Below are 27,528 nucleotides of genomic sequence, written 5' to 3'. Positions count from 1 at the left end.
AACAGTACGTGCAAAGGCCCTGGGGTAGGAAAGAATGTGGGATGTGTTTGACGGTAACTAGAAACAGGGAAGAAAGAATGTGAAAGAGAGGTTGGGTTCAGACTGGAAGAGAGATTGAACCTGCTTGTTTGGCTGCATCCCAAGTGCCATGGGGAGCTATTGGAATAGTTTAAAGCTGGGAGTGCCATGGTCATTGCCTTTTCAAAGAGCCTTTTAGCTGCAGCAGAGAGAATGGTTTGGAACCTAGGATGGATTCAGGGAGGTCAGTTTGAGGCCAGTGTGGTGGCCCCAGCCAGAAATGATGGCAGCTTGGACTGGAGTGCCGGTGGTGGGGACAGGCAGAAGTGGATGAAATTTAGGAGGTAGCATTGACAGGACTTGATGATTGATTGGATGGGGTGAAGGTTGGGGAAGGAAAGGGAGGGAGTGACTCAAGTTTCAGGTTTGAAAAATTGGGTGGGTATAGCTTAGAAAGTGATTTTTTTAAAAAGGTATAAAGTGCTGAGGGAGTTCAGAGGAAGGACAAAATACTTCCAGCTGGTGGAGAGGTGGGAAGATTTAATATTGCAAAGATGTCGATTAATGAATAAATTTAACACAATGCCAATCAAAGGACCAACAAAATGTTTGGGGAAAACTTTACAAAAGTTCACCTGCAAAAATAAAGGTGCTAAAATAGGACCCCTCATTTTGAAAAATGAGAGGGCTTTGCCCTACCAGACTTTAAAACCTATGTTAAGTTTCGGTAATTAGAAGAATATGGGGTTTTGCAGGAACACATAGAAATGTCACGCAACAGAAGAAAACACTTTAAAATAAACAGTTTTTATGCACACAACTAGTACAAATACAGAAGTATTTGTATGGGTGAGGAGACATCTCAAGTCAGCATGGAAAACATGGAATTTTTAACAAATGTTGTGGGGCCAACTAGTTAAGCATTTTAAAAAGTTATATATCTAATTTCATATCACAAAATGAAGCATACTTGAATTAAATATTTTAATTAAATGTAGGCATTAATTAACTAATTTTTAAAAATGTAGGCATTTAAAAAGATTATTATACTTGAGCCTTGCTAAAAGCTTGATCCCAAAGACAAAAACCACTGAGCGTAAATATGTGATTACATGAAAAGAAAATGTTTGCATGTCTAAGTTTCAGTTATTAAATCGAAAGGATAAGGACAAACTGAAACCATATTTGTTATATATGACATAATATCCTACACATAAAAATATTCATTTACTTGTTGAGCAAAGTTCATTTTATGCCTATTCTTTGTCAGCCACAATTTTTTTTTTTTACATTATGGATAAACAAGTGAATGTTAGAGGTCTTATAAATTAAAGGGGAAAAACTCTCTAAAAGCTAGCAAGGAACATCAGGAGTTAATTCAGGAAGGAATATAATCAAGCAATAAATATGTTTGCAAAAATCCCAACCACATTAATAATCTAAGGCAACTACAGGATAACTTTTTTTTTCTATCAAGGTGGCAAAGATTTTTTTTAAAACAAATGAAGATACCTACGTTGACAAAATTAGAAGAAAGTGGGGGTTTTCTAACACACAGTTCTCCACTCTTAGGAGAGTACCCTGATGGTACTAGGTTTTAAAAAAAAATGTATGTACCCTTTAACCCAACAATTCTACTTTTAGGAATATATACTTGGGAGATAATTGAGTTTGCTTGAAGGTTGTTTATTCTGAAGCACTGTTAATAAGCACTGTTGAAGCACTGTTAATAGGAGTGAAAAACTGTAAACAATCACAAATAACAAAACATCCTTATACTGAAAAACATCTTAGATATTAAAGAAATGCTGTGGGTGCACAGTCGCTCAGTCGTGTCCAATTCTTTGCACCCCCATGGACTGTAGCCCACCAGTATCTTCTGTCCATGGGGTTTCCCAGGCAAGAGTACTGGAGTGGGTTGCCATTTCTTTCTCCAAAAGCAATGCTGTGGATGGATATTTAATTACATGAAAGACATTGGTGATATATTTAAAAAAAAAAAAAAAGCTTAAAACTGTATGTACAATATGGTTTCTGGAGATGCAAGAGTCGAATTTGATTGCTCAGTCGGGAAGATTCCCTGGAGAAGGAAGTGGCAACCCACTCCAGTATTCTTGCCTGGAGAACCCCAGGGACAAAGGAGCCTGGTGAGCTACAGTCCATGGGGTCACAATGAGTCAGACACAACTGAGCACATGTGTGCATGCACGCACACACACACCAATCGTGCTGGACCCTGTTCCAGGCATATTGCACTGTAATCTTTCGGGAGGGTCTGAGAATCTGTATTTTAAACAAAGAAAGGAGTTTGGGAATGCTGAGTCCTGCTCATCAGGCTGCTGCAGTGACTTCCTGGCTTGTAAAGTATTTGACAACATGGGGCAGTTCTTTTCAGACCGAGTCATTACCCCACAAACACAATAGTATTTACTCGTATGTGGAACTTTCTAGAAAGAGACTCCAAAAGCAGGAGGTGGGAAGGAAATTTCCAGCAAACCTCCGCTCCTTCAGCCCTCACCCCACCACTCACATCTTATGGATCATGGTCCAACTGTTGATGGTTTCCGTATCCAAGGACACACCACCACAATAAACCCAAGCCTATTAGATGGGACTTACCTGGTATAATTAGGCAAAATGCAGTAATCAGCTCCCCATGGTTGTTGCTGCCAAGTACCGCATAAACATCAGGGCTCTGAAAAACAACACATTTTCTTCTCACATGTAGGAAGGTCTATTTTCCTCCTACCACCACGATTTATTGAAGTGCAGCTTGCTGCTTCAGAGTCAAGAGCTCTACACGAGCATCCAGCTCATCAGGAAACGTCCCACTGCCTCTGTCTGCTTTGAGACCTAGAGGTGGTACCAGCCAAGGCTTGTGAGCAGGGAGAGGTCCCCTACTCCCCTGGCTGACTTTGCTGCAGAAAACTAGCAGTGGAGAAAAATAATCCTGGTAGGGGTACCCAGGGAGACCACGGTTACTTGTTTTTTCAGGTAACCATGGTTACTGCATCTTAAGGATGCAGGGAGAGGAGGTCTGTAGCAAGGAATTTGAGAATGGAACTCCACTTTGTCATTAAACTTGAGAGAACTTAGCACTGGAGTGGAAGACCATCAGTGAGAGTTTAGAGGTCTGGATTTGAGTCCGAATTTTATGACAAATCCCCTAACCATTCTTTGCCTTCGTTTTCTTTTTAAAAATTATTTATTTGTTTATTTTTGATTGCGTGGGGCCTTTGCTAGTTGTGGTGTGCAGGCTTCTTGTGGAGCATGGGCTCTAGCAACACAGGCTCAGTAGTTGCGGCGCATGGGCTTTAGTTTCCTATAGTGTGTGGAATCTTCCTGGACCAGGGATCAAACCCGTGTCCCCTGCATTGACAGGTGGATTCTTATCCACTGAACTACCAGGGAAGTCCCTCACCTTAGTTTTCTAACCTAAACTTGGAAGATATTTATCTCACTGGGAATATGAAATGTAGATATGCAAGTATATTTTGTATAGAAATACACAGATATGAACAAAATTTACTATTGTAAGTGTTTGGCTGTGGGATACATAATTTCTATGATGAGTTCTCTTTGGCTTCCTTCCTCACTGCTGTTTGATCAAGGGTGGACTTTTGTGCTGGCTTCCCAGGTGGCTCAGTGGTAAAGAATCTGTCTGTCAATGCAGGAGACACGGGTTCAATCCCTGGGTTGGGAAGATCCCCTGGAGAAGGAAATGGCAACCCACTCCAGTATTCTTGCCTAGAGAATCCCATGGACAGAAGAGCCTGGTGGGCTCCAGTCCATGGGGTTGCAAAGAGTCGGACACGACTTAGCAACTAACCAACAGCAGACTTTTTTGCAAGTGTTCTCTACTGTAGAAGGTGAATTCTTGAAAGACCCACCATATCATGCCTTTAGTATCTGGGTCTGGATTAGAAATCAGGGTTTTTAGGTGACAGAGAAGGCCAGGGCAGCCAGAGAGCATGTGTGCTCTCTGCAAGTGGTTTGAAGGGAAACGAGTTTTCAAAAGAAGAGCCGATTGGGCCCAGCTGGCTCACGTGCCAGCCAAAGAACTGCTTCACACCCCAGCTGGCTCACGTGCCAGCCAAAGAACTGCTTCCCAAGGTGTGTGGCTGAATATGGAAGCTGTCAAAACACCCTGGCTATGGAGACACCTATAGAAACCAAACAATTCACATCAACTCACCTCTTCCCCCCCAAAATCCTTACCTTTCATTGGTTTGCCAAAAAGTTCTTCTGGGTTTTTCATAAGATATCATGGAAATATAGCTTATGGAAAAACCTGAACGGACTTTTTGGCCAACCCAATACTTTAGCACAAACAAAGGTATTTGATTACTCTGTTCATTATTTGGGAGCAGGTGTTAATCAACAAGAAAGTAGACAAGATCAGGAAGCAGTTAGGTGGAGAAACAAAAAGCCTAGGTTATTCCACAGCCCCCCAAATCATACCCTGCACAGTCCCCTCCCTGGGGCTGGGCATGGGGTTCCACTGAGCCACATTGCACAGATGTGCACACCGGATTCAGATGTTAATAGCTCACCCACATCACACTTCTTCTTCTTTTTTTCCTATAGCATTATCCTGAAAAAGAAAAATCTCATTTAAGAAATGAATCTGATTTTTAGTTAAAAATACCCAATTCAGATATCAAAAACTGGCCTGAGTACAATTGTTCCCTGTTTGCACTAGAAACAGGTTGGATGAATAGCCCCCCTGGTAGCCTGCAGTTTTACTGAAGTTACCTCCACCCCCATCGCCTATAAAATTTGGATCCCTCATTTGGCTGAGCCTGAGGAATGATGTCTCCGTTGGAAGCCCCAGAATAGGGGGCCGTTATTTTGCTAGAGACGTCCCAGCCTCTTAATGGCCTGGTGCTCTCAGCTATAATATTCTAAATACATATTACAGAGAGCAGAGCATATTCATAACTGCTCCGCGGTGGCATTTAGATTTACCCTTGAAATTTATCTTTAATTTTTACAGTTGTCTCCTTAACCATGTATATTACTCCCTTCTTCAAACAATCTGTCTTGCTGCTGCAGTTTTTCTTGAAACCAAAGCGTAATTAAATATTAAATTAATATTTCATTTAAAATTAAATATCAGAGGCTTCCATCTAATCTTTCACTTGTGCACTGCTGGTTCTCACTTCGTGTTCTTGTTCCTATATCCACAAAGTCAGGTACTGCTTCTTAATAATGTGTTCCTATATTATCTTTGTTCTTTTTTTTAAAAAATTGGTGACACTGAATCTTCGCTACATTGAAACAGATGGATATAGGGAGAGATTTCAGTGTAGCAGAAGTTAAAGACAATTCAACAGCCTATGGCTTCAACTCCACCCATCTCCATTTCTCGAAGAATTTCACTTTCATGAAATAAATAAATAATGGGCTTCCCAGGTGGCTCAGTGGTAAAGAATCTGCCTGCCAACGCAGGAGGTGTAAGAGACTCGGGTTTGATCCCTGGGTCAGGAAGATCCCCTGGAGAAGCAAATGGCAACCGACTCAGGTATTCTTGCCTGGGAAATCCCAAAGACAGAGGAGCCTGGTGGGCTACCGGCTATGGGGTCGCAAAGAGTCAGACATGACTTGAAGACTGAAGAACAGCAACAAATAAGTAATAGTCTTAGAATCATAATGCAAGAACTTACAGGGGGTCTGAGAAAACATTTAATCCAACTTTTTGTTTTTGCAGAGAGATAAACCAAAGTCCACCTACCTTTGAAGGTGGTAGAGTTGGTCAAGGTTAGGAATTAAGGCAGATCCCAGACAAGGGACAGTTTTTTCTCTATCACACCATCAAATGCTATGAAAAAATTGACCTTGGGAGCAGATAGCCTTGAATGTTGGACACCTGAGGAGTAAGGTAGATGATAGATGAATGGACGAGAAAATTGGGAGGATTGGGAGCAAGAGAGAGAAACCAAAATCATAGCACAAACAAGTCAGACCTCACAGAAATAAATACACGTGTGCATGCGTGGGTAATTGCTTCAGCTGTGTCCAACTCTTTTTGACCCCCTGGCCTGTAGCCCACCTGGCTCCTCTGTCCATGGGATTCTCCAGGCAAGAGTACTGGAGTATTGCCATGCCCTCCTCCAGAGGATCTTCCTGACCCAGGGATCGAACCTGATTCTCTTACGTCTCCTGCACTGGCAGGCAGGTTCTTTACCACTAGTGCCACTTGGGAAGCCTCACAGAAATTAATACATAAGATCAAAGCACTTTGAAGACATATTCACTGAGGGAAGACCAGAAAAGACTTCCTAAAGGGGGCTGGAAGGCAGGGGCTAGTTTGCAGGCCTGTAAATTCCTCCCCAAGCAAGGGTTTTATGCCTTCCTGTCCTGTCAATGGAGAGTAACTGTCTTAGATCAGCACCATATGGAGAGGTATTGTTTTTATTTCTTTTTTAACTTTTAATTTTGTATTGGGGTATAGCTGATTCACAGTGTTGTAACAGTTTCAGGTGAACAGTAAAGGGACATAGTGATACATAATCATGAATCCATTCTCTCCCAAACCCCACTCCCATCCAGGCTGCCACGTAACAGTGAATAGAGTTCCATGTGGTATCCAGTAGGTCCTTGTTGTTTATCCATGGAGGGATGTTCCTCAAGGAGGTATTCTCTTGTGCCTGCATCTCAAAGTCCATTTTCTGATCTGGTACTTGCCTGGCAGCCACATTACATAGATTTGAGGTTTCCTGAGCAAGATTCTTTTTCCATTGCTTTCTTTAATTCTTGGAGAAGGTTGAGATTTAGAGTCAGGGCTGGAAGGATCCTTTAATTCTATGGCCTGGACCCCTCAGGGGCCCGTGGGCTCTGTGATGAAAGTGAAGACCCTCTGCTGCAGATGGATACACACAGATGCAGACAGACAACTAGGCTCAGGCCTTTTAGACTTTTGTCAGCCTGTTATTGGCCATCCGTAGGCTCCATGATGATCCTAGGTGCCAACTGAAGACTAACTAATGAAGAAAGCTGCAACCGAGATCAACATCCCAGAGTCACAGCCTGACAGAGTACTCAGATCTCCTTGCCCCCTCATTTTACTTGTCTCCTCTCAAATTTCTGCAAAGGAACTTGATCAGCCCTTGCTATTGCCATCTTGGTGGTCAGTACTTTTGTTGGTCAAAGGCAGAAATGACCACCTGCCTGCAGAGTCAATGCTGTCTTTGTTGAGGGTAGACCAGAATTCTAACCAGGAGTCCCCTTTCCATGTTGGCCATGGAAAGAACCTCTATTTCTGGGAAACTTAAGTAGAGGCAAAAACTGGGGTAAGCATTATCTGCTCTCCATGCCTCCTCTTAAGGAAAAAAACCAATCATATAGAATTTATCCATCTCACTAACCCTTTGGGAAAATTAATATTGAGCAACAGCCAGTTTTTTTTTTTTTAATGAGTGGTTCCCAGTAGATATTTTTAGTTAAATACTATTTACTTTAAAAAAGAAACCCTTCACACATTGCTTATGGTTTATATCTATTCATTGGGTCAAAGATATGTAAGCAACCTCATATATTATACCCGCAATCAAAATGAGAAATGACACATAAGATCCAGGCTCTCAGGAGAAATATTATGAAATCTCAAGGTATTGATGAAAGTTTTTCCAAGGCTGATCCAAATGGGATTTAGATTCTGTGGCAGTTGAAATGTGTATTATTAAACTCCTTAAGCAAACCCGGATGACTCCCAGTGGAGGATTAAGACATTCTATGTATAGCAAAGACGAAATTCTCATGTCTGAGTTTTCTCTATTGAATTCCCCCTTGATTAGCTTCTGTAATATTTAACTTCATGCCATGCCATAATTATTTAATAAAAGGTAAATATAAATTATATTTCAGTGGGGATTTGACCTTTTACCTTAATGTTAATGTTACCAAAGAAAGACATAGATAAATAGAGCCTATAGATCGAAGCCTATTTTTAATTTACTCTGTTTTTGCCTTGCCAGCTTTTCTCTGTGTCCCTCTCAGCCAAGAGGTTGGCAGGACTTCACACCACCCCCGCACTCCATGTGGTAGCAGAGGCTGTAAATTCACACTGATGATGGCGGTTAATGATCTGTTGTCCCTTAGAGACAGTCTTGGGGCTGGTCTTGGGCACCTCATTAGCTAATTGAGGTTTACTTGGCTCGCATCAGGACTGAAAAGTCAGAGAACACCCAGGGAGGTGGGGAGTGGGGAAAGCTGGGACTCAAAGTGAGGCCGAAGTGATAGGATGCAAAGCAGCTGGTCCAGTGGGAAGTGAGTTTGGACCCAGAATAAAAACTTCAATGCAACCCTGATTTTTTTTTTTTTAAGATGTAGACCATATTTAAAGTCTTTATCGAATTTGTTACAATATTGTTTCTGTCTTATATTTTGGATTTTGGGCCCAGAGGCATGTGGGATCTTAGTTCCCTGATCAGGGGTCGAACCTACACCCCCTGCATTGGAAGGCATGGTCTTAACCACTGGACCACCAGGGAGGTTCCCAACCCTGAGGTTTTAGAGGCTGAACTCTTGAGGGATTGACTGATTTTTCTTCTTAAACTTCGGTGTTAACTAAACAGTTTGGGCTTCATGATTTTTACTTCAAAATTTCACTAAAGTGGCATGCTGTGTGTGTGCTCATGCACACATCTGTGTGATTATTCCCTGTCCGTATAGATATACATGACAGTGTATTTCACCATCTTTCTCATCTTGGATACACACAGAACCCATCCACAGCATATGCCTAGGAAGTCTGGCAGGGGCCTCCAGAAAACACTCAACATGAGAAAGAGATGAGTATGTCTATTTTGCTTCATCAGCTTAAAATGTGAATTGCTAATTCCATGTGGTCAGGAGCACCTGCTGTTTCTGATGGAGATGAGGAGTCTGGATGAGTGGGCAGATGAGATAAACCAGACATCACCCTGGTGTCCTGGTGGTTTTCATCTAACAGGGACAACAGTGGGTACAACTGTGTGATAAAGTTTACCAAAGAGAGGGCTTCCCTGGTGGCTCAGTGGTAAAGAACTTGCCTGCCAATGCAGGAGATGCAGGTTCAATTCCTGGTCCAGGAGGATCCCACACACCTCGGGGCAACTAAACCTGTGTGCCACAGCTACTGAGCCTGTGCTCTAGAGCCCTGGAGCCGCAACTACCGAAGCCCTCGTGCCCACCAGCCTGAGCTCTGAAACAAGAGAAGTCACCACAGTGAGAAGCCTGAGTACCACAGCTGGAGAGTGGCCCCTGCTCGCCACAGCTAGACAAAAGCCCACGCAGCAACGAAGACCCAACAGCCAAAAATAAATAAAGTTATATAGAAATAGCGTCTATGAAAGAGAAAGCATTCTGTGCGCTAATTAGAGCCCAGCTTTAGCAGATTACTCTGTGAGCGGCAGGAAGGACCTAGGAATAAGGATATTAGTGGCAGGCTGAGGATAGACCCTAGGGCTTCGCTGAGAGGGGGTGAGAATTTGGTAACAGTGAAGATGGGAGGGAAGGGACAAGGACAGTCATGGAGACAGTGGGGACCTTGGTTGGGGGTGGCTAGATTCTCTATCTTATGGGTTATTCCCTTACTTTATGGTCAACGTGGTGTAAACATGCTGTTGTTAGCTGCTCAGTCATGTCTGACTCTTTGCGACCCCATGGACTGTAGCTCACCAGGTTACTCTGTTCATGGAATTCTCCAGGCAAGAACACTGGAGAGGGTTGCCATTCCCTTCTCGAGGGGATCTTCCCAACCCAGGGATCGAACTCGTGTCTCCTGTATTGGCACGTGGATTCTTTACCACTAGCACCACCTTGGAGCTGCATTTAAAATAGGGATAAAATGCATGTTATAGGGTTGTAATGAGGATTAAATGAGCGAATATATGTAAAAGGTATTAGCATAATGCCTGTAACATAGTAAGCTTTCAGTACATTCTAACAGCTATCATAACAATTTTCATTGTTGAATATTATAGCCACTAAAAGTCCTATTATTAAAGAAAAAGTCTTCAGAAATTGCTGACATTATAGTGTTAAGCAGGGAAAAAACAGTTTACGGAATGATTCAATTACACCCACAGCTATTCTTACATGTGTTTCTGGGTGAGATGGTAATATGAGTGCGTATGTCTGTGGTTAGTTGCTTCGGTTGTGTCTGACTCTTTTGCAACTCTATGGACTGTAGCCTGCCAGGCTCCTCTGTTCATGGGATTCTCCAGGCAAGAAAACTGGAGTGGGTTGCCATGCGCTCCTCCAGGGGATCTTCTGGACCCAGGGATCAACCCGTATCTCTCCTGTCTCCTGCACTGGCAGGCAGGTTCTTTACCACTAGCGCCACCTGGGAACATGAGTACAAGTGTTTAATTGGCCCCCATCCACAATTTATTGAAGGATATTTTCAAGAAAGCATACAAATAAGGGAGACCTGGTATTCGTGTGTGACGCTAAACTGGTCTCATTATAATGCCAAAGATTCTGTGTCCTTGTGCTTGCAGGCGGGGTTCCCATGACATTCTGCTCATGGGAACAGATGAGGCAAGCCAAGAAATCAGGGAGAACCCTGACAAAACCTCCCAGGTGCCCCCCTCAGGGTAAGGACACGTGACACAGCAAAAACTTGATCCAGAATGCAAAGAGAATACTCAACAATTCTGTGTCCAGAGAAGGTGTCACTAATGTGTGAGGAAGACAGAAAAATATCCTCTTATTTCAAGGGCCCCGACAGAATTCGATTCTTATTCCTACTAAAATAACCTGACTGCTGGAGAACTGGATCAGTCAAGAATGGAAATGTTATGGTTCCACAGGACCACTGGTTAGCAGAAAAAGTGGTTAAACATACAGTATCTGAATTGTTGTTAATATGAGGACATGGTTTAACAGAAATATGGAAATTAATGTCTAAAAGAGACAGATCATAGAAAATCTAGTAATAGGAATATTAGCTGAGGAGGATAAACCATCAACAAAAATGTAAAGGTAGACAGAATGAGGTGGAGGAATTAAAGGTAAGCAACATTTTGTATATGTGGAGGGGCTCCATAGACTCAAGCAATTAGGAAAAGCAAAATATTTTCAGAGAAAGTCAGAGGTACTATTGTAAATTAAAATAGAGTGTTCATCTTCCTAGTCACTAGAGAAAATATATATACATTAAAAACCTATTAGACATACAAGGAGCATGTGGAAGGGTAAATTTATAGCGGCAATTATGTAGAAAAGATGTTAAATAATATGATCAAAAAGATATATTAAATAATACATTTAAAGCATTTCCCATGGAACACAGACAAGACTAATATGAATTCACAAAAAAACTTAATAAATTCCAAAAGGCAGATATTCTGTACACCACCTTTTTGAATCCAGTGCAATTAATTAGAATAAATAATTAACAATTTAATACTCAATCACCTAGAAATTTTAGGATATTCTCTTTGGAACTAAAGGAAGACAAAATTAGAAATAGGACTGTTCAGAAAGTGTAACAAAGTTGGTTACTATGGGGAGAGTCATAAATAGATTAGAAACTTTAAGCAAATACTATAATAAAATATATGCTAAAACATTTAAAACCTTAATGAAATGCATGATTTCTTTTTTTAAAATAATTTTATTTCTTATATTTGTTTTTGGCTGTGCTGGGTCTTTATTGCTGCACGGCCTTTCTCTAGTTGCGGTGAGTGGGGGCTGCTCTCTAGTTGCAGTGCGTGAACTTCTCATTGCGGTGGCTTCTCTTGTTGCAGAGGACGGGCTCTAGGGCATACAGGCTTCAGTGACTGTGGCACAGGGGCTCAGTAGTTGCCGCTCCCAGGCTCCAGAGCACAGGCTCAGTAGATGTGGTGCACAGGCTTAGTAGTTCTGCAGCATGTGGGGCCTTCCCAGATGAGGGATTGAACCTGTGCCTCTTGCACTGGCAGGTGGATTCTTTACCACTGAGCCACCAGGGAAGCCTGCAATGCATGACTTTTTGATGGCTGATGGCTGTGTGGTGTCAGTAGCATGAGACTGCCGTATCTTGAATGGGAGGAGTCTATGGGCCACTCATGTGGACATTTCCAGCCAATACTTGGAAAAATAAGGCTGAGTTTTGGGCAAGTTACCTGAACTGCAGATAAAGATTTGTGACAGGATGTAGCTTGACATGGGAACCATGTGAGCACTCATGAGGTTGCTGAGGAAGAAGGTATAGGCAAGCAGAAGACTGCCTCGGCCACAAGAAACATCAGCATTTTTTGTTGCCTTGGCCACAAGAAGCATCAGATGGATAGAGGAAGAGCAGTCCTCAAGGTAGGCTGAGATGGCTTGACTAGAGTGGTAGGGGTGAAACAGGGCAGTGTGCATTCAGGAAAGTCAGTGAGTAGACACATTGCCAGCAGGAGAGTGGTGTCAAATGCTAACTTGAGTTTAAGGTAAGAATGGAAAAATTCCTCTTGGTTTGGCTAAGGTGTTATTGGTGACTTTGAAAAGAACAATTTCACTGGGGTTCTTTCTAACTTTTAGTCAAGAGATACTACCCATGCTATATAAATTTTATAGTACATAGGATAAAATATAGAAAGCTTCTCAGTTTATTTTTCACAGTGGGTATAAAATAAAAATCAATCAGAAGCCAACAACGCCATGCACAGTACCCCAGTTATTAATATGGGCATACCAATCCCAGCAATAATAACAGTAACAGATGCTTGTTGAGGGCTCAGAATGTGCCAGGTGCCATTCTCGGTGATGTAATTGATTTCATCCCCACACCAGCAATCGTAAGAAAATATTAACGAATTGCCTTCAGAAATAAACTAAGCAATTTATATACTGCATCCATGAGTTGCCATTTAATTATGAAATATTGAGAAATATATTCTAAGGGGGCTTCCCTGGTGGCTCAAAGGTTAAAGCGTCCGCCTGCAATGCGGGAGACCCAGGTTCGATCCCTGGGTCGGGAAGATCCCCTGAAGAAGGAAATGGCAACCCACTCCAGTACTCTTGCCTGGAGAATCCCATGGAGGGAGGAGCCTGGAGAAGATTTCATATGACTGTAATTCTCTTAAATTCTAAGAATTTCTGATAAAAGCCCTTATCAAAGCATGATAACTAAAGTGAAAATGTTAGTCACTTGGTCGTGTCCAACTCTTTGCATCTTCATGGACTATAGCTTGTCAAGCTCCTCTTGTCCATGGAATTCTCTAGGCAAGAATACTGGAGTGGGTAGCCATTCCCTTCTCCAGGAGATCTTCCTGACTCAGGGACTGAACCCAGTTCTCCTGCATTGCAGGCAGATTCTTTACCATCTGAGCCACCAGGGAAGCCCATGATATATACTATTTATAAATAAATTTAAAAAATGATAACTAATATTTATCTCAAATAGCCAATATCACATTTGGTATGGAAGTGTGTCATTCCCATTTAAAGGGGGTCAAAAAGCAAGAATATCTACTATCATCCTTTTTTCAGATACTTTTTGGGAAGTTTCAGCCAATACAAGGATGAGATTAAGAGAACTAAATGGAATTAATATACTTATCAAAAGAAAACAAGCTGATCATGAAGTGTAGATGCTCGGAATGTTCAAGCCTAAGAATAAACAGGAAAAAAATACATCTGTCAGGGCTTCCTATTGGTTAAGATCTTTTATTGCAAAAAACTGTACTGGGAACATGATATACACTGTTTCATTTAATTTTGACAGCAAACCCATGAGCTAGATTTTAAACAGAAGCTCACAGAAATTAATGGTAGAGCTGGATTCAAACCCAAGATCCACTTGACTCTAAAGCTGATTCTCTTAATGACTATACCGTTTACTGCCACACACTACCCATCACACACTGCCTGTGCAGACACATAAAAACCAAAGTTTTTCTAGGCGCTAGCAAAACTCATAGAAAATGTGATGAGGGAGTAATCATATTCACAATAAAATCGACAGACGATGAAATACATAGCAAAAAACACTTACTACCTAAATAGTGAGCAGTACACATTTTACTGGTAGACCTAAAGATTTCATATAGCTATGTATATGCAAACACCCCCTGACCCATGTGTGTGTGTATTTGCCAGCTCTTGGAGCTGGGATGGCCTTTCTACCTATAATACCTAAGAACAAATTTTGGATATGTTATTGCAACATGGTGATAGAATGTTAAAAATATTAATATGTAAAGTGTTTTTACAAGTTAAAAAAGGCCTATTTCTCAAAAGAGTGCAGAAAGTATTAATAAGCAGCTCATAAAAGAAGAAATCAAAATGTTCAGCAAGTATAAGAAAAACCTCTTCAACCTCACTGATGAATAAAGAAATAAGTTTAAATGACCACATGCCCTGCTGGATGGAGTATAAATTTATATATTCTTCTAAGGAGTGATTTGACAGTATGTGTAAAAGTCCTTAAATATGAATCATAATTTTTGGTCTAGTAATTCTAGTTCTTGGAATTTTCCAATTGAAATAATCAAAGTTATGTACAAAGGATAATTATTGCTCTGATTTTTATAATAGTGAGAAATTAGGACCCTGTTAAATACCAAACATTAGGAAGCCATTTAAATAAATTACAGACCATGTCATGGAAAAAATATGCAGGAATTTTAAATAATGTTATAAAAGAATATTTAATAACCTGGGGAAAAGTTTGATATATTGTTAAATGAATAAAAAGTAGGTTATGTAACAGTGTGAATAGTATGTCTCTGAATAATTTTTAGTTTGTGTGTGTGTTTAAATCTTGGAGGATATATACAAAAGTGTTAACCCAGATCATCTCTAAAATGATGAGATTATGGATGATTTTATTTTTCCTTCTATATTTAAAAATTTTAATAATTTCTTTAAATAAAAGGTATTGCTTTGAGAATTCAAGTGATAGCAACAAATATTCATAAACCATATATGCAAAAAGGAAGATTAAAAAGAAAATACACCCTCCTGTGTTTACTGCTGCCTAATGGGAGTGCAGGTGATTATTATTTTATCCTTTGTATCTTTTTCCTTTACTTTGATCATGTATTAATGTTAAAACCATAAAATTTAAGCAACCAAACTTTTAAAAAGTAAAGAAAGAGAGGAAGAAAGACAAAGGATAAAGGAATCAGTCCCCCAAAACTCCTCAGCATAGTAGAAGTGCTGAAATAAGTCCTTCCTTCATTCATTCACTCTCTCACTCATTTCACAATTGCTGACAGGAAGTGCCAACTATGTGCCAGGCACTGTCTCTAACAATGAGAACACAGGAGCAAAGTAAGTGTGAGTTCTGCTCTTACGGAACTTGCAGTATCTCATGGGCCCTGACATGAAGTGAATGTACGTGTAACAAAACATAATTGAAAATTCTGGAATTATATTACGCATAAGAACAGAGTTTTGTAAACTCACAGAAGATTTATATGTGTATAAATATAAATATTTAAGAGCATAATTAAGAAAAAGTGATATTTAGGAGAAGAATTACTAGATGATGAAGACATTGGGGAAAAGGCAAGGAGGGAAGAAAGGAAAGTCATGGAAAGGTGTTAACACTGTTGTCTTCATAAGAAACTGGGATGGGATATGATTGATTGTGTAATGTTTCTGAGTAGTTGAGAGTGAGCAAAGAATGATAAGTGTGTGCACTGAAGGCAGAAATGATAAAGTAATTATAATAATCTTGACATTTGGAGACATCATTCTAATGACTAAATTACTATTAATTCTAAACTTATAAATGTGAATTAACCAGTGTCAATAGCAAAAATCCTTAACTGATTGAAACCACTGTGTCAATTCTTAGAAAGATAATATCAGAACCTTTGTATTATCCATAGTAGACTTAACCAGATACCTTGCTCTATAGCCAGTTTACATCCTCAAGAAGAGGACTTTTGTTTTTCAGCATTAAATGAACCCACCATAGACTATGGCTTTCAGAGACTGCAGAAGGTCATCCCAAGACATCCTGGAGATCCTGAGAGATTAGCTAAGGTAATACACTTTGGAAAATGACATGTGAAAACCTTCTTGTAAAATTTCAGTAAACTTAGATAAACCTAGAGACTTAGGTCTCTTTAAAATTAAATTAGGCATCCCTTGTCCGACATACAAACTTCTAATTCTAAATGAGTGATTTCTGGGGATCTAATGTACAGCATGGTAACTATAGCTAATAGTCCTATATTGTATACTTGAATAGGTCTTAACAATTATCACCACAAAATGAAAACAAAAAAGGTAATTACTGTGAAGGGGATGGAGGTGGTAACTAACAGTATTGTAGTAATCATTTCACAATATACATGTGGCTCAAATCATCATGCTTTATAGCATCAACTTACACATGTTGTATGTCAATAATATCTCAAAAAAAGCTGGGGGGAATCAGTAAATAAAGGAGTATGTAATTTCTGGACGTGTATAGCTCTATAAATATTATAATATTACTATATACTGTTTTTTACAAGAGAAACTACACGTTCAACATCCAATACAGTAACTCCCAGCTTGCTGGGCTGTTGGGCCTGTAAGATGAGGCTAGTCCAAATTGAGATGTCCTATAAAACACACACCAGATTGAAAAGACTTAGTATGAAAAAAAAAGAATACAATCTGTCTCATTAATTACATGTTGAAATGATAATATTTTGCATGTACTGGGTTAAATAAAATATAATAAAAATTAAATTAGGCCTTGAAATTGGGCTGAGCTTGAGGTACAAGATGCTCATAAAATACCTACTAACTATGAAATATGTTATGATGAATCTCTGAGCAAATACAAAATCTGAAAATTTGGACCTGTGAGTATTCAACTTGTAAAACACTGCCAACTTCATGAAAAATAAATAATTGAATAATTGTCTGAAAGTGTAAGTTCCCGTTCATTTTTATTTAAATCTAATTTTATTAACCCATAATTACAGGGACATGTTAACCCACAATCAAGTAATCACTGAGGGCCCAGTACATACACAGATATTCATGGAAGTGAAAAACACCCATATATTAATACATTTCTATGAAATGTATCCCTTTTAAATGAACTTGCTCACAAAAATTCTATTGTAAATCTGGCCCATTATTTTCACTTTATTTAAAAATCAATCAGTTTATTAGGTATTGATTAATGAGAAATTATGAAGTTTCAGCATTTACATTTGCCCTTTAAGCACAAACATTACAAAATTCCATCTTCTCTTTTCTGTAGTGAGTGAAATTCAAGTACTGCAATTGCTGCTCCATTGCACCTTTATTTTCCTCTCAGAAAAATCCCCAGCCCCTCCATTAAATTAGATGATATCTGGAAAGTAGGTTAATAGCAATTTAAAAGGCTGTTAAAAACAGGAGGTAGAAAAGACACAATGAGAGGAAAGGGATTACTGATTACTAATTCTCTCTGGTTAAAGTAAACAGGGGGGAATATTATTGAAAGAATTCATCTTTATTAGAGTAAAATTTTGCAGAAGGCATTGCCAAGATCATTTCAGGACTCTGGACAACTCCTTGGCAAGCGGTTCAACTCAGGCCAATCAATCAATTTGAGAATATTTGGTTAATTAGAGTACCAGGTTTTTTTTTAATGGAATAGTCTGAAAGTAGTTTTTAATGGAACTCCCATGACATTACTAATGTTAACCGACTCCACCCTTAATCTGGTTGCTTTTTGCCTTGGTAGCCAGCTCTTTATGGAGCCTTTTCAGTGAGATGAATTTCATGCATATACATGTATATAGAGAGGAGTTTATATGTGTAATTATTTATTTTCTACCTGTCAAAAAGAATAGAAGACATCATGGCTAGTTACTTACTTTTTAGGGGGATGCCTGGACTTTTGATTTTTATAGGTAATTTTCCTTTGTGTTGGCCAGTTGAGGTTTTACCTTTGCTGATACCCAGCTTTCTTTTCTTTTTCCAGGAAATGCTATTGAAAAGAGCTGCAGATCTGGTGGAGGCACTCTATGGAACACCACACAATAACCAGGTTAGAAGTTCACATCCTATACTCTCTTGAGATTGATTCTTTTCTTTTTTTTCTAATTGAAGTATACTGATCCCTGGGATGGGAAGATCCCCTGGAAAAGGGAAGGGCTACCCACTCCAGTATTCTTGCCTAGAGAATTCCATGGACAGAAGAGCTTGGCAGGTTACAAAGAGTTGTAAAGAGTCGGACCCAACTGAGTAACTCACTTTTTTCACACAGTTTACATAGTTGATTAAGCCCAATTCCTCACTTGATAGCCCAAATGGTAAAGAATCCACCTGCCAATGCAGGAGACATGGGTTCAATCCCTCGGGGGTGAAGATCCCCTGGAGGAGAGTATGGCAACCCACTCCAGTATTCTTGCCTGGGAAATCCTTTGACAGAGGAGCCTGGGGGGCTATAGTCCATGGGGTCAGAAAGAGCTGGACACAACTGAACACACAGCTACCAGCACAGTTGATTTGCAATGTTGTGTTAGTTTTAGGTGTACAGAAAAGTGATTCAGTTATACACACACATATATATATCTTTTTACAGATTATTTTTCCTTCCAGGTTATTACAAAATATTGAGTATAGTTTGACTCCTACTGCTCAATACAAACACTCACCTCCACCTGCCATTTTGTAGGACATCATTCTGAAGCGAGCTGCGGACATCGCTGAAGCCCTCTACAGTGTCCCCAGGAATCCCAGCCAGATCCCAGCTCTCTCCAGCTCCCCAGCTCACAGTGGCATGATGGGCATCAATTCATATGGCAGCCAGCTCGGGGTCAGCATCTCAGAGTCAACACAGGGAAACAATCAAGGTACTGCCTTTCTCAGACTCAAAATACAAACATCTTATGCATTTAAAAAATTGCCTCTGCTGGAGCTGGAAGAAGTGAACGTTTGATTCTTATGTCATGAAAAGAGTGTGTCCTACTCACAACCAGGCAAATCAAAATGATTGCCTGAAGGAAACCCAGGAAAAATGCTCCATCAAAGTGATTCAAAGTACCAGAGAGGGTGCAACTCTCTCTCTGAGCCCGCCTGTGTGTCTATCCATACTTGTTTTCCTCCTAATAAACACTTTACTTGTCTCACAACTCAAAAAAAAAAAAAAAGGTGCCCAGATAAGCAATGCAGTCATTGGATTATCTCAACATTAGATGTATTGTTAGAATCCTTCAATGGAAATATTTAAGTATATGATGAAGCATTATGAATTTAGAAGAGTTTAGGCTTACTGCAGCCAGATGTACAGGTATTATTTGAATAAAATGTACACTTCTGCTATTGATAACGGAAAGCAGAGTTATTGCCATTTTTGTTACCTGCACCCAAATTGCTAGTACCAAGGGTGGATGGCTTATATTTGTTTGGTAACCTCTGTTTGTATATTATCTCATATATGAATATATACAAATGTATGCAAATATATGGGAAACTCTGGTGGCTCAGTGGTAAAGAATCCGCCTGCCAATGTAGGAGATGTAGGAGATGCAGGTTCGACCCCTGTGTTGGGAAAGATCTCCTGGAGGAGGAAATAGCAACCCACTCCAGTATTTTTGCCTGGGAAATTCCATGGACAAAAGAGCCTGGAAGCTTCAGTCCACGGGGTCGCAAAGAGTCGGACACAACTTAGTGGCTGAACGCACACACACATACATACAAATATGTATAGACAGCAACACAGCTAACTGTGCTTTCATATGTAAAACATATTGTGTAAAGATTTTTGTCACTGAGATTGATTTCATTAAGGTGCTACACTTATCATAAGTCATTTTTTTTTAAAAAGAGTAAATGTTTCTACTGATATCCCTAACCTTGGGATCATTTTATTTCTAATTTTATTCATCCATTACAAGGGAATTCCTCACTCTCATGCCTAGGGCAAGTTCTTCTTACAGAAATGTGGGTGGGACGTTATTACCTTTTGTCCCCCCAAATTTGTGTCATTTCTTTAGTACCCTAGAGACAGTTATCCAACGTAAGTTAGTTCAGGCTAGATTAGGTGATGTCTCTGCTAGGGTTTCAGAAATATGGGGAGAAGCAATTCCACTTATGGACTGGCTCTCCCTTGCATTCCATTGCTGATGCTTCCAAGTCTTTGGTCAAAAGACAGCCCATTTAGATGAACTTGTCAATGCATTTTGAAAGCACTCCCCACCTCACCCAACAGGGCATGGTAACAACTTCAAACTTCTATAGCTGTGATCAGTAGAATGCTAGTGGCCCTTGCGATGTTACTAGAATGCCTTTTCCTTACCACACCCAGAAAAGATGCTCTGGTCTGTGAAATTTGGGAAACACTAGGTTAGCAAAGTTAAACCAGTTTATTTATTCTCTGTTGTTGCTCAGTTGCTAAGTCATAGCCAACTCTTTGTAACCCCATGGACTGCAGCACAACAGGCTCCTCTATTCTTCACTGTCTCCTGGAGTTTGCTCAAATTCATGTCCATTGAGTCGGTGATGCTATCTAAACCATCTCATCTCTCCTGCCTCTATCTCCTTTTGCCTTCAATCTTTCCAAGCATCAGAGCCTTTTCCAATGAGTCAGCTCTTCGCATCAGGTGGCCAAATTATTGGAGCTTCAGCGTCATGTATGAATCTTCAATGAATGGCCACAGTATGCACCATCTTCCAAGCTTCATTTGACCAGAGAATGCTTTTCTCAGTGACACCCATCAGTATCTCAGAGGGCTTTAGTGTGACATGAGATATGATTTGGGAGATGTCACTGCACACTGCCCCTTAGTCAACCACTCCTCAGTGTGAGTTGGAGATGTTGACTGCAAATGGGAGAGAGGAGGAAGGTTTTGTACAGAATGGGGAAGAGATAGGAAGGTATGAAAAGTCTGAAGACAAACTGAAGACTTTCCCCTACAGCCCACAGTCAGCCTGGTGGAATTCTATAGACTGGGAGCTTTGTGCACCTACGCCACCATATTTGGTCTCTGCTGTGTGTGTGAGTGCACCTGTGCATACAGGCTCATTTATCTGGGCTTCTCTTTGTTGTCCAGGATACATCCGCAACACGAGCAGCATCTCTCCACGGGGCTATTCTTCCAGCTCCACCCCCCAGCAGTCTAACTACAGCACCTCCAGTAACAGCATGAATGGCTACAGCAACGTCCCCATGGCCAACCTGGGTGTTCCAGGGTCACCGGGATTTCTCAACGGCTCCCCCACCGGCTCCCCTTATGGAAGTAAGTGCCTTGTTCCTCAGGCCTCTCTCCCTGCCTCTCCGTCCCTGGGTTTTACTGTCTGGCCTTTTGAGAGAGAGTAGCATATCTACATTTCAGACTCACGGAGGTGTGGTCCCATTTCCTGATGAAACATCCTTCCTACCATTTGTACCTCTTCTTTAGTGGACTTGGGCTTATTGGTTTGTGCTGTGCTATGTCGCTAAGTCACTTCAGTCATATCTGAGTCTTTGTGATCCCATGGACTGTAGCCAACCAGGCTCTTCTGTCCATGGGATTCTCTAGGCAAGAATACTAGGGTGGGTTGCCATGCTCTCTTCCAGAGGAGCTTCCCAACCCAAGGATCAAACCTGCGTCTCCTGAATTGGCAGAGGGTTCTTTACCACTAGCACCACTTACTCAAAGCCTTTCAAGAGAAAGAAAAGGAGTGAAACTATTTATTCCCTTTTTACAGAGAAGCAGTAGATGTGATTTGTGTGGATGGGAACGAGGAATTAAGACTCCATTTCAGTTAACATGCCATATACTTTTAAAAAATTTATTTGGCTGTGCCAGGTCTTAGTTGTGGCACACAGGATCTTCAGTTCCCTGACCAGGGCTCATTGAACCTGGGCCCCCTCCTCTGGGGCCGTGGAGTCTTAGCCACTGGACCACCAGGGAAGTCCTTCTGTATACTCTTCATTAGGTACTTTCAGATATAGTGTTTTATTTAATCTCGACAAGAACTCTCTGAGGTCAGTATTACCTTCTTGTCATCTGCAAGGAAGTTTAGGTACCCAGCAGTTAACTGACTTACCCAAGATCACACAGCTAGGATACAGCAGGGCAAGAATCTGGACAGAGCAGATAGCTTCAGTTTTTCTGTGTAACACATCATCTCCCTTCTCACTTTGCTACATGGCTCTTACCTCCCTTATGTACCTCCAGACAGATGGAACTTGACTGCTGGTGACTGTGTAATATATGGGGGCAGAAGTTCTTAATCTTAATCTGTGGGTTAACTGCAAGCTAGATGTTCCGTGTGCATGCTAAGTTGCTTCAGTCGTGTGCAACTCTTGGTGACCCCATGGACTGGAGCCCACCAGGCTTCTCTGTCTGTGGGATTCTCCAGGCAAGAATACTGGAGTAGGTTGCCATGCTCTCCGCCTAGGGGATCTTCCTGACCCAGGGATTGAACTTGTGGTTTTTACATCTCCTGCATTTGCAGACAGGTTCTTTACCACTAGTGCCACCTGGGAAGCCTAAGATGTTCTAGGAAGTTATGAAAACTCATTTGCATGGCCCTGGGGGCCAAGCTGGGACCTTGTAGAATGGTCCCAGGAGGCTGAGAGAAGATGCTTTTCATACCCCAGAAAGGGACCACTTCAGGGCAAAGTATAAGCCGTCCTGTAGAGTCTGAAGATTGAGTGACGTGTCCGTAAAATGCCACACCTGATTGCAAGGGTCTGCTGAGAGCCCTCTGTGCAGCTCTCTCTGCTGAGAATTCTAGTGCAGCTCAGGACATCACGTGCTCAGGTCTGGAGGCCGCCGCTCTCAGTTTTTGGGCCTCTGGTTCCCTGGGGACACTCACCCAGGAGGTATTTCTGGATTATCTGTTTGATTCATTACACTCAGCACTCTGCTCTGTGTGGTGAAGGTACAGTAACAAGTCACAGAGGTAGCAGAGGTTGGTTCTTCCAGGACAACGAAACTCTTGTTATTGCAGATGTTACTGAAAGACTGTGGTGGGGTGGGGGGGTCTGGCTACTCGCCGCTCAGAAGCCGATAGACAGGCCAAATTGGTGGAAAGGAAAATTTGCTTTATTTCAGATGCCAGCAACCAGGTGGGGTTGGGGGAGGGTGGCACACGTCTGTCCAAAGGCTGACTCCACTACCCCTCCTCCCACTGACAAGCACTGGGTCAAGAGCTTTTATAGACAGAAGGTGGGCAGGGTGGGGACAGAACTAAACCTAGAAACAGTAGTCAGCTCTGACAAGTCAGCTTCAGATTGGTCATTGGTAGTCTGACCAGCATCATCTTGACTGTTTCAGGTACAGTAAATCTTTAGTTCTAGGGTCCATTTGTTCCCATTTCTCTGTGGCCAGTTCTCAGAATTGTGGCAGCTCATGTCTGGGTACAGTCTGATCATCATGTAGTGACTTTTCCACCTGGTGTTTCAGTGTCTATAAGACAGCTCACAGGGTAGGACTCAGATTATCTACGGCCCTTGAGAAAGAACTGAAAGTCCTTGACTCTGCTCAATGACTACATTATTATTATTTAGTGTCCTCTATTTTCCTTTGTTTCCACATTTCTCTGATTAAACTTATTCTTTGACTAAAGTTTTCCACAGACAGAAATGCAGGCAGAGGACATGGAGTGGAAAGGGCCATTTCACAAAGACATGTGTTCTGCGTGGTGACCTGTCAGATGGTCCAGGTCAATTAGATCAGAGGGACTGAGGAAAACAAATGGTTGTTTGCTTCATTTATTTCCTTACTTGTTTTTACCTCCTCTTGTTCCAAAAATGTATGGGGGGAATATTAATAGTCATAAGAGCAGTATGAAAGTATAAAATGGAAACTATAAGAAAAAAACATGGATAGGAAAATTAGATGAATCCAAGTGTTAGTGTGGATGCCTTTGGGTCTGTTCAAGGGAGTCATTAACTTGGTTCAGAGGCTTACAACAGTGGTCCCCACCCTTTTTGGCACGAGGGACCAGTTTCGTGGAAGACAATTTTTCCATGGACTAGGGGGGCAGGGAATGGTTTTGGGATTATCCAAGCACATTATACTTACTTTGCACTTTATTTCTATCTTGCAGCCATCTCAGGATATTCCATTTTGATTTTAGGGTTAGGGTCACACTCCTGTGAGAGTCTAATGCTGCCACTGAACTGACAGGAGGCAGAGCTCAGGCGGTAAGGCAAGCGATGGGGAGCGGTTGTAAATACAGAGAAGCTTTGCTCCCTTGCTGTTGCTCATCTCCTGCTGTGCAACCCAGTTCCTAACAGGCCATAGCCCAGTTCCTAACAGGCCATAGACCAGTACTGGTCCTGGGGATTAGGGACCCCTGGCTTACAAGATAGTAAGGCAAAGAGAGAAACACCATTTGTTATAAAATTCTACATCCACACATTAGTAGTAATAGTAGTAGTCAAAGCTCAGGAGAAACTTGATTTTTCAGTGGCTGAGACCTTGGAGAGATTCTCCCATGCATCCATGTGGAGAGCGGACCCCATGTGCAGAAGGGACCACATCTTAATAGACCCTACAAGGGATGCAAGGGCAGAAGAACCACTGTGTAAATAACGTGCCATGATAACGGTCACAACAGTACAAGTAATTTACGGTTACATTCAACCTTACAGTCCAACAAGCATGCTCACACACGAGTCCAGTCAGATCTTCACAAGAACCTTATGAAAGGGGCTTCCCAAGTGGTGCTAGTGGTAAAGAATCCACCTGCAATGCAGGAGATGCAAGAGACATGGGTTTGATCCCTGGGTTGGGAAGATCCCCTGGCAGAGGACATGGCAACCCACTCAAGTACTCTTACCTGGAGAATCCCATGGACAGTGGAGCCTAGTGGGCTACAGTCCATAGGGTTGCAAAGAGTCAGACACAGCTGAAGTGGCTGAGGATGTACACATGGATATAATAATTCATTATGTGTATATAATTAACATATTTATATAATTATATTCATTAATATAATTTATTTTACTAGTGTCATCATCATTTTCCCAAGACATGAAGGGTTATTAACTGACTTACTCAAGGGCTCATGGCCAACAAACAGTAAAAAATGGGGCTAGAACATGTGTCATCAGTTCCCGGATATCATGTTTTTAAATTATTCAATCATATTAAAGATATTTCAGGTATTTATAGCATACTATTGGGCTGAGCCATAGGAAACTATCTCTTTTTGATGTCCCAAAATGTGCAATTTCATTATGGTTATACATTTATGAATAAAATGTGTAGGTTAGGTTGAACTATGTGAAACTGTCATTTTTGTAGATCAAAAATAGTTAATATAGGGACTTTCCTGGTGGTCTAGTGGTTAAGACTGTGTGCTCCCAATGCAGGGATCATGGGTTCAATCCCTGGTCAGGGAACTAAGATCCCACATGCACATGGCATGGCCAAAAAAAAAAAAACACAACAGGTTAATATTAACAATGTAGAGTTAAGTGTGGTGATGAGGGAGGGAGAAAGAGGAAAGTAAGACAGGAAGGGGTGGGTGGGGTGTGGATGGACAGAAAGAGAGAGAGAGTGAATGGATGAATAAAATTGCTCACCAGATGTTGATGGTATGATGTTTCTTACTAGATAATTCATTCAATAGGAAGGGACCCTTCCCATCCCAGCCAGTGACAACTTTGTCCACTGTCCTTTCTTGATCACTCAATCCCACTGCTACAAGAAAATAGTAACACCCCAAGTCTTCAAATCACCCATTAAAACAAGAAAGCATCTACAAATAGAAAGAGGAAGGCTCCCTGCCCAGAGGGAGGGAAACACATTAGATAAGGTCCTCTTTTATTTCCTACTGGGTCTGTGAGACCCCTTTCACCTTCCTTTTTTGAGGGAAGGTCTGAAGGAATTGCAGACTTGGAATGGGATTCCAAACAATGCATTCTATTACAATAAAATTCCATTCTGTGAAAAAACCGAATACCCCATGGAGTCCATTACAATAGCACAAGACCTGTATTTCTACCCACCTAAGTCTCAAATTCTCTGGGAAATACAAAAAAGAAAATAAAAGGCTCAAGAGATACCATTTCATCAGTTCAGTTCCTTGTGTCTGAAAACACCCTTCTGTGATTTTTCCTTTTATTTTTTAAACTAGTCTGATGTGGCCAGGGCATGCCATGGAGGAATCACTTGCCAGAGACGTTAAGAAAGAAATAAAGTCAAGCCTCTTGGTCAAGTTGACTTGCTTTTGCGGCCAATGCAGTGTATCAAAACCCTGCATCTTCACTGCTTTTGCTCTCACACCACTTCAAAAATGGCCAAACAGATGTTTTTTCAATTTCACATATGAACTTCACTTCCTGGCGGTAGTGGTGTGTGCCAAGTTCCAGCTCAGTGCAAGTTTTTATGGCTGAATTCTAAACCCCTGACAATAGGGGGTTATAATGAAATGCTGACAGACCCCTTCATGCCAACAAATGCAATGGCTCGATGCAAAGAAGGATGTGTGCCCAGTGAGTTCCAGCTGGAACCGTGTGCGCCAATCAATCCTAAGAAGCAGAAAAGTGGTTTTTCCTGAACTCCCCATGTTCACAAGAGATTTCTGGGCCAGAAGCACTGGCCTTTCCTTTGGTCTCTATCTGCAGAGCAAGGTGTCCAGAGAAATTTTCAAGTATGCGTGATCAACTTTCCTAAAACGGTACATACTGGTGTCCCCAAAGATGTTCTACTCAGCAAGCTTGTAACTCCCAAGGGAACCACTTCTTCCAAAGTTAAATAGTTACCAAGCAGTGCCAAGTTTGAAACAGGATCCATACAGACAGAATCCAACCTGTCCGCAGGGATTCTTTCTTTTAAAATTTATTTATTTTTAATTGGAGGATAATTGCTTTACAATATTGTGTTGGTTTCTGCCATACATCAACATGAATCGGCCATCAGTATATACATGTCCCCTCCCTCCTGAACCTCCTTCCCAAGTCTCACCCCATCCCACCCCTCTAGGTCATCACAGAGCACCCAGTTTGAGCTCCGCAGGGACTCCTGCTTCACTTACATACATAGTCTTGGACTATACCCCAGGCCTCAGGATTTTCATATTTTCAAAAATAAATATCAAGACATTTTTTCTATTGTAGAGTATTAAATGATTGTGTAGAACATTTAGAACACAGATGATGATAGCTTTTATTTTATTATTATTTAGAAACACTTATTCATTTATTTTGCTCATTGGGTCTGTGTTACTGCCTGGGCTTTCTCTAGTTGTGATGAGCAGGGGCTACCCTCCAGCTGTGGTGCACAGGCTTCTCATTGCAGTGACTTCTCTTGCTGTGGACCACGGGCTCTAGAGTGCAGGCTTTAGTAATGGTGGCTCACGGGGCTTAGCTGCTCCAAGGCATGTGGGATCATAGCTCCTGGATCAGGGGTCCAACCTGTATCCCAAGCATTGGCTAGTGCATTCTTAACCACTTGACCACCAGGGAAGTCCTGACAATAGCTTTTAAAAGAAAGCATTACTCCTACCATTAAAACAAAACAAACAACAAAAACACCTTGTTAATACTTTGGTGTGTTTCTATTGTCTTTTTCTTCAGAAAGGGGGGAAAAATCATATGACAAGAAGTTGAACATGACTTGGCAACTGAACAAAATGACAATTGTAACCTCATTATAGATGCTTTGAAAAGCA

General features: G+C 41.2%; 1 protein-coding gene across 1 annotated transcript in view; it reads left to right on the top strand.

Annotated features, from left to right (window-relative positions):
• Positions 1–27,528, top strand: part of EBF2 (EBF transcription factor 2) — a 216,118-nt gene that overhangs the window by 177,203 nt on the left and 11,387 nt on the right. The window contains exons 11-14 of the mRNA XM_052644509.1: positions 15,878–15,966; positions 17,894–17,959; positions 18,590–18,767; positions 20,967–21,152. Of these exons, the coding sequence (XP_052500469.1) occupies positions 15,878–15,966; positions 17,894–17,959; positions 18,590–18,767; positions 20,967–21,152 (519 nt within the window). The remainder of the gene's footprint in view (positions 1–15,877; positions 15,967–17,893; positions 17,960–18,589; positions 18,768–20,966; positions 21,153–27,528) is intronic.

This window comes from Budorcas taxicolor, chromosome 8 (assembly GCF_023091745.1).
Source record: "Budorcas taxicolor isolate Tak-1 chromosome 8, Takin1.1, whole genome shotgun sequence".
NCBI classification, from domain to species: Eukaryota; Metazoa; Chordata; class Mammalia; order Artiodactyla; family Bovidae; genus Budorcas; species Budorcas taxicolor.
This window is presented reverse-complemented; position numbering and strand designations above follow the sequence as displayed.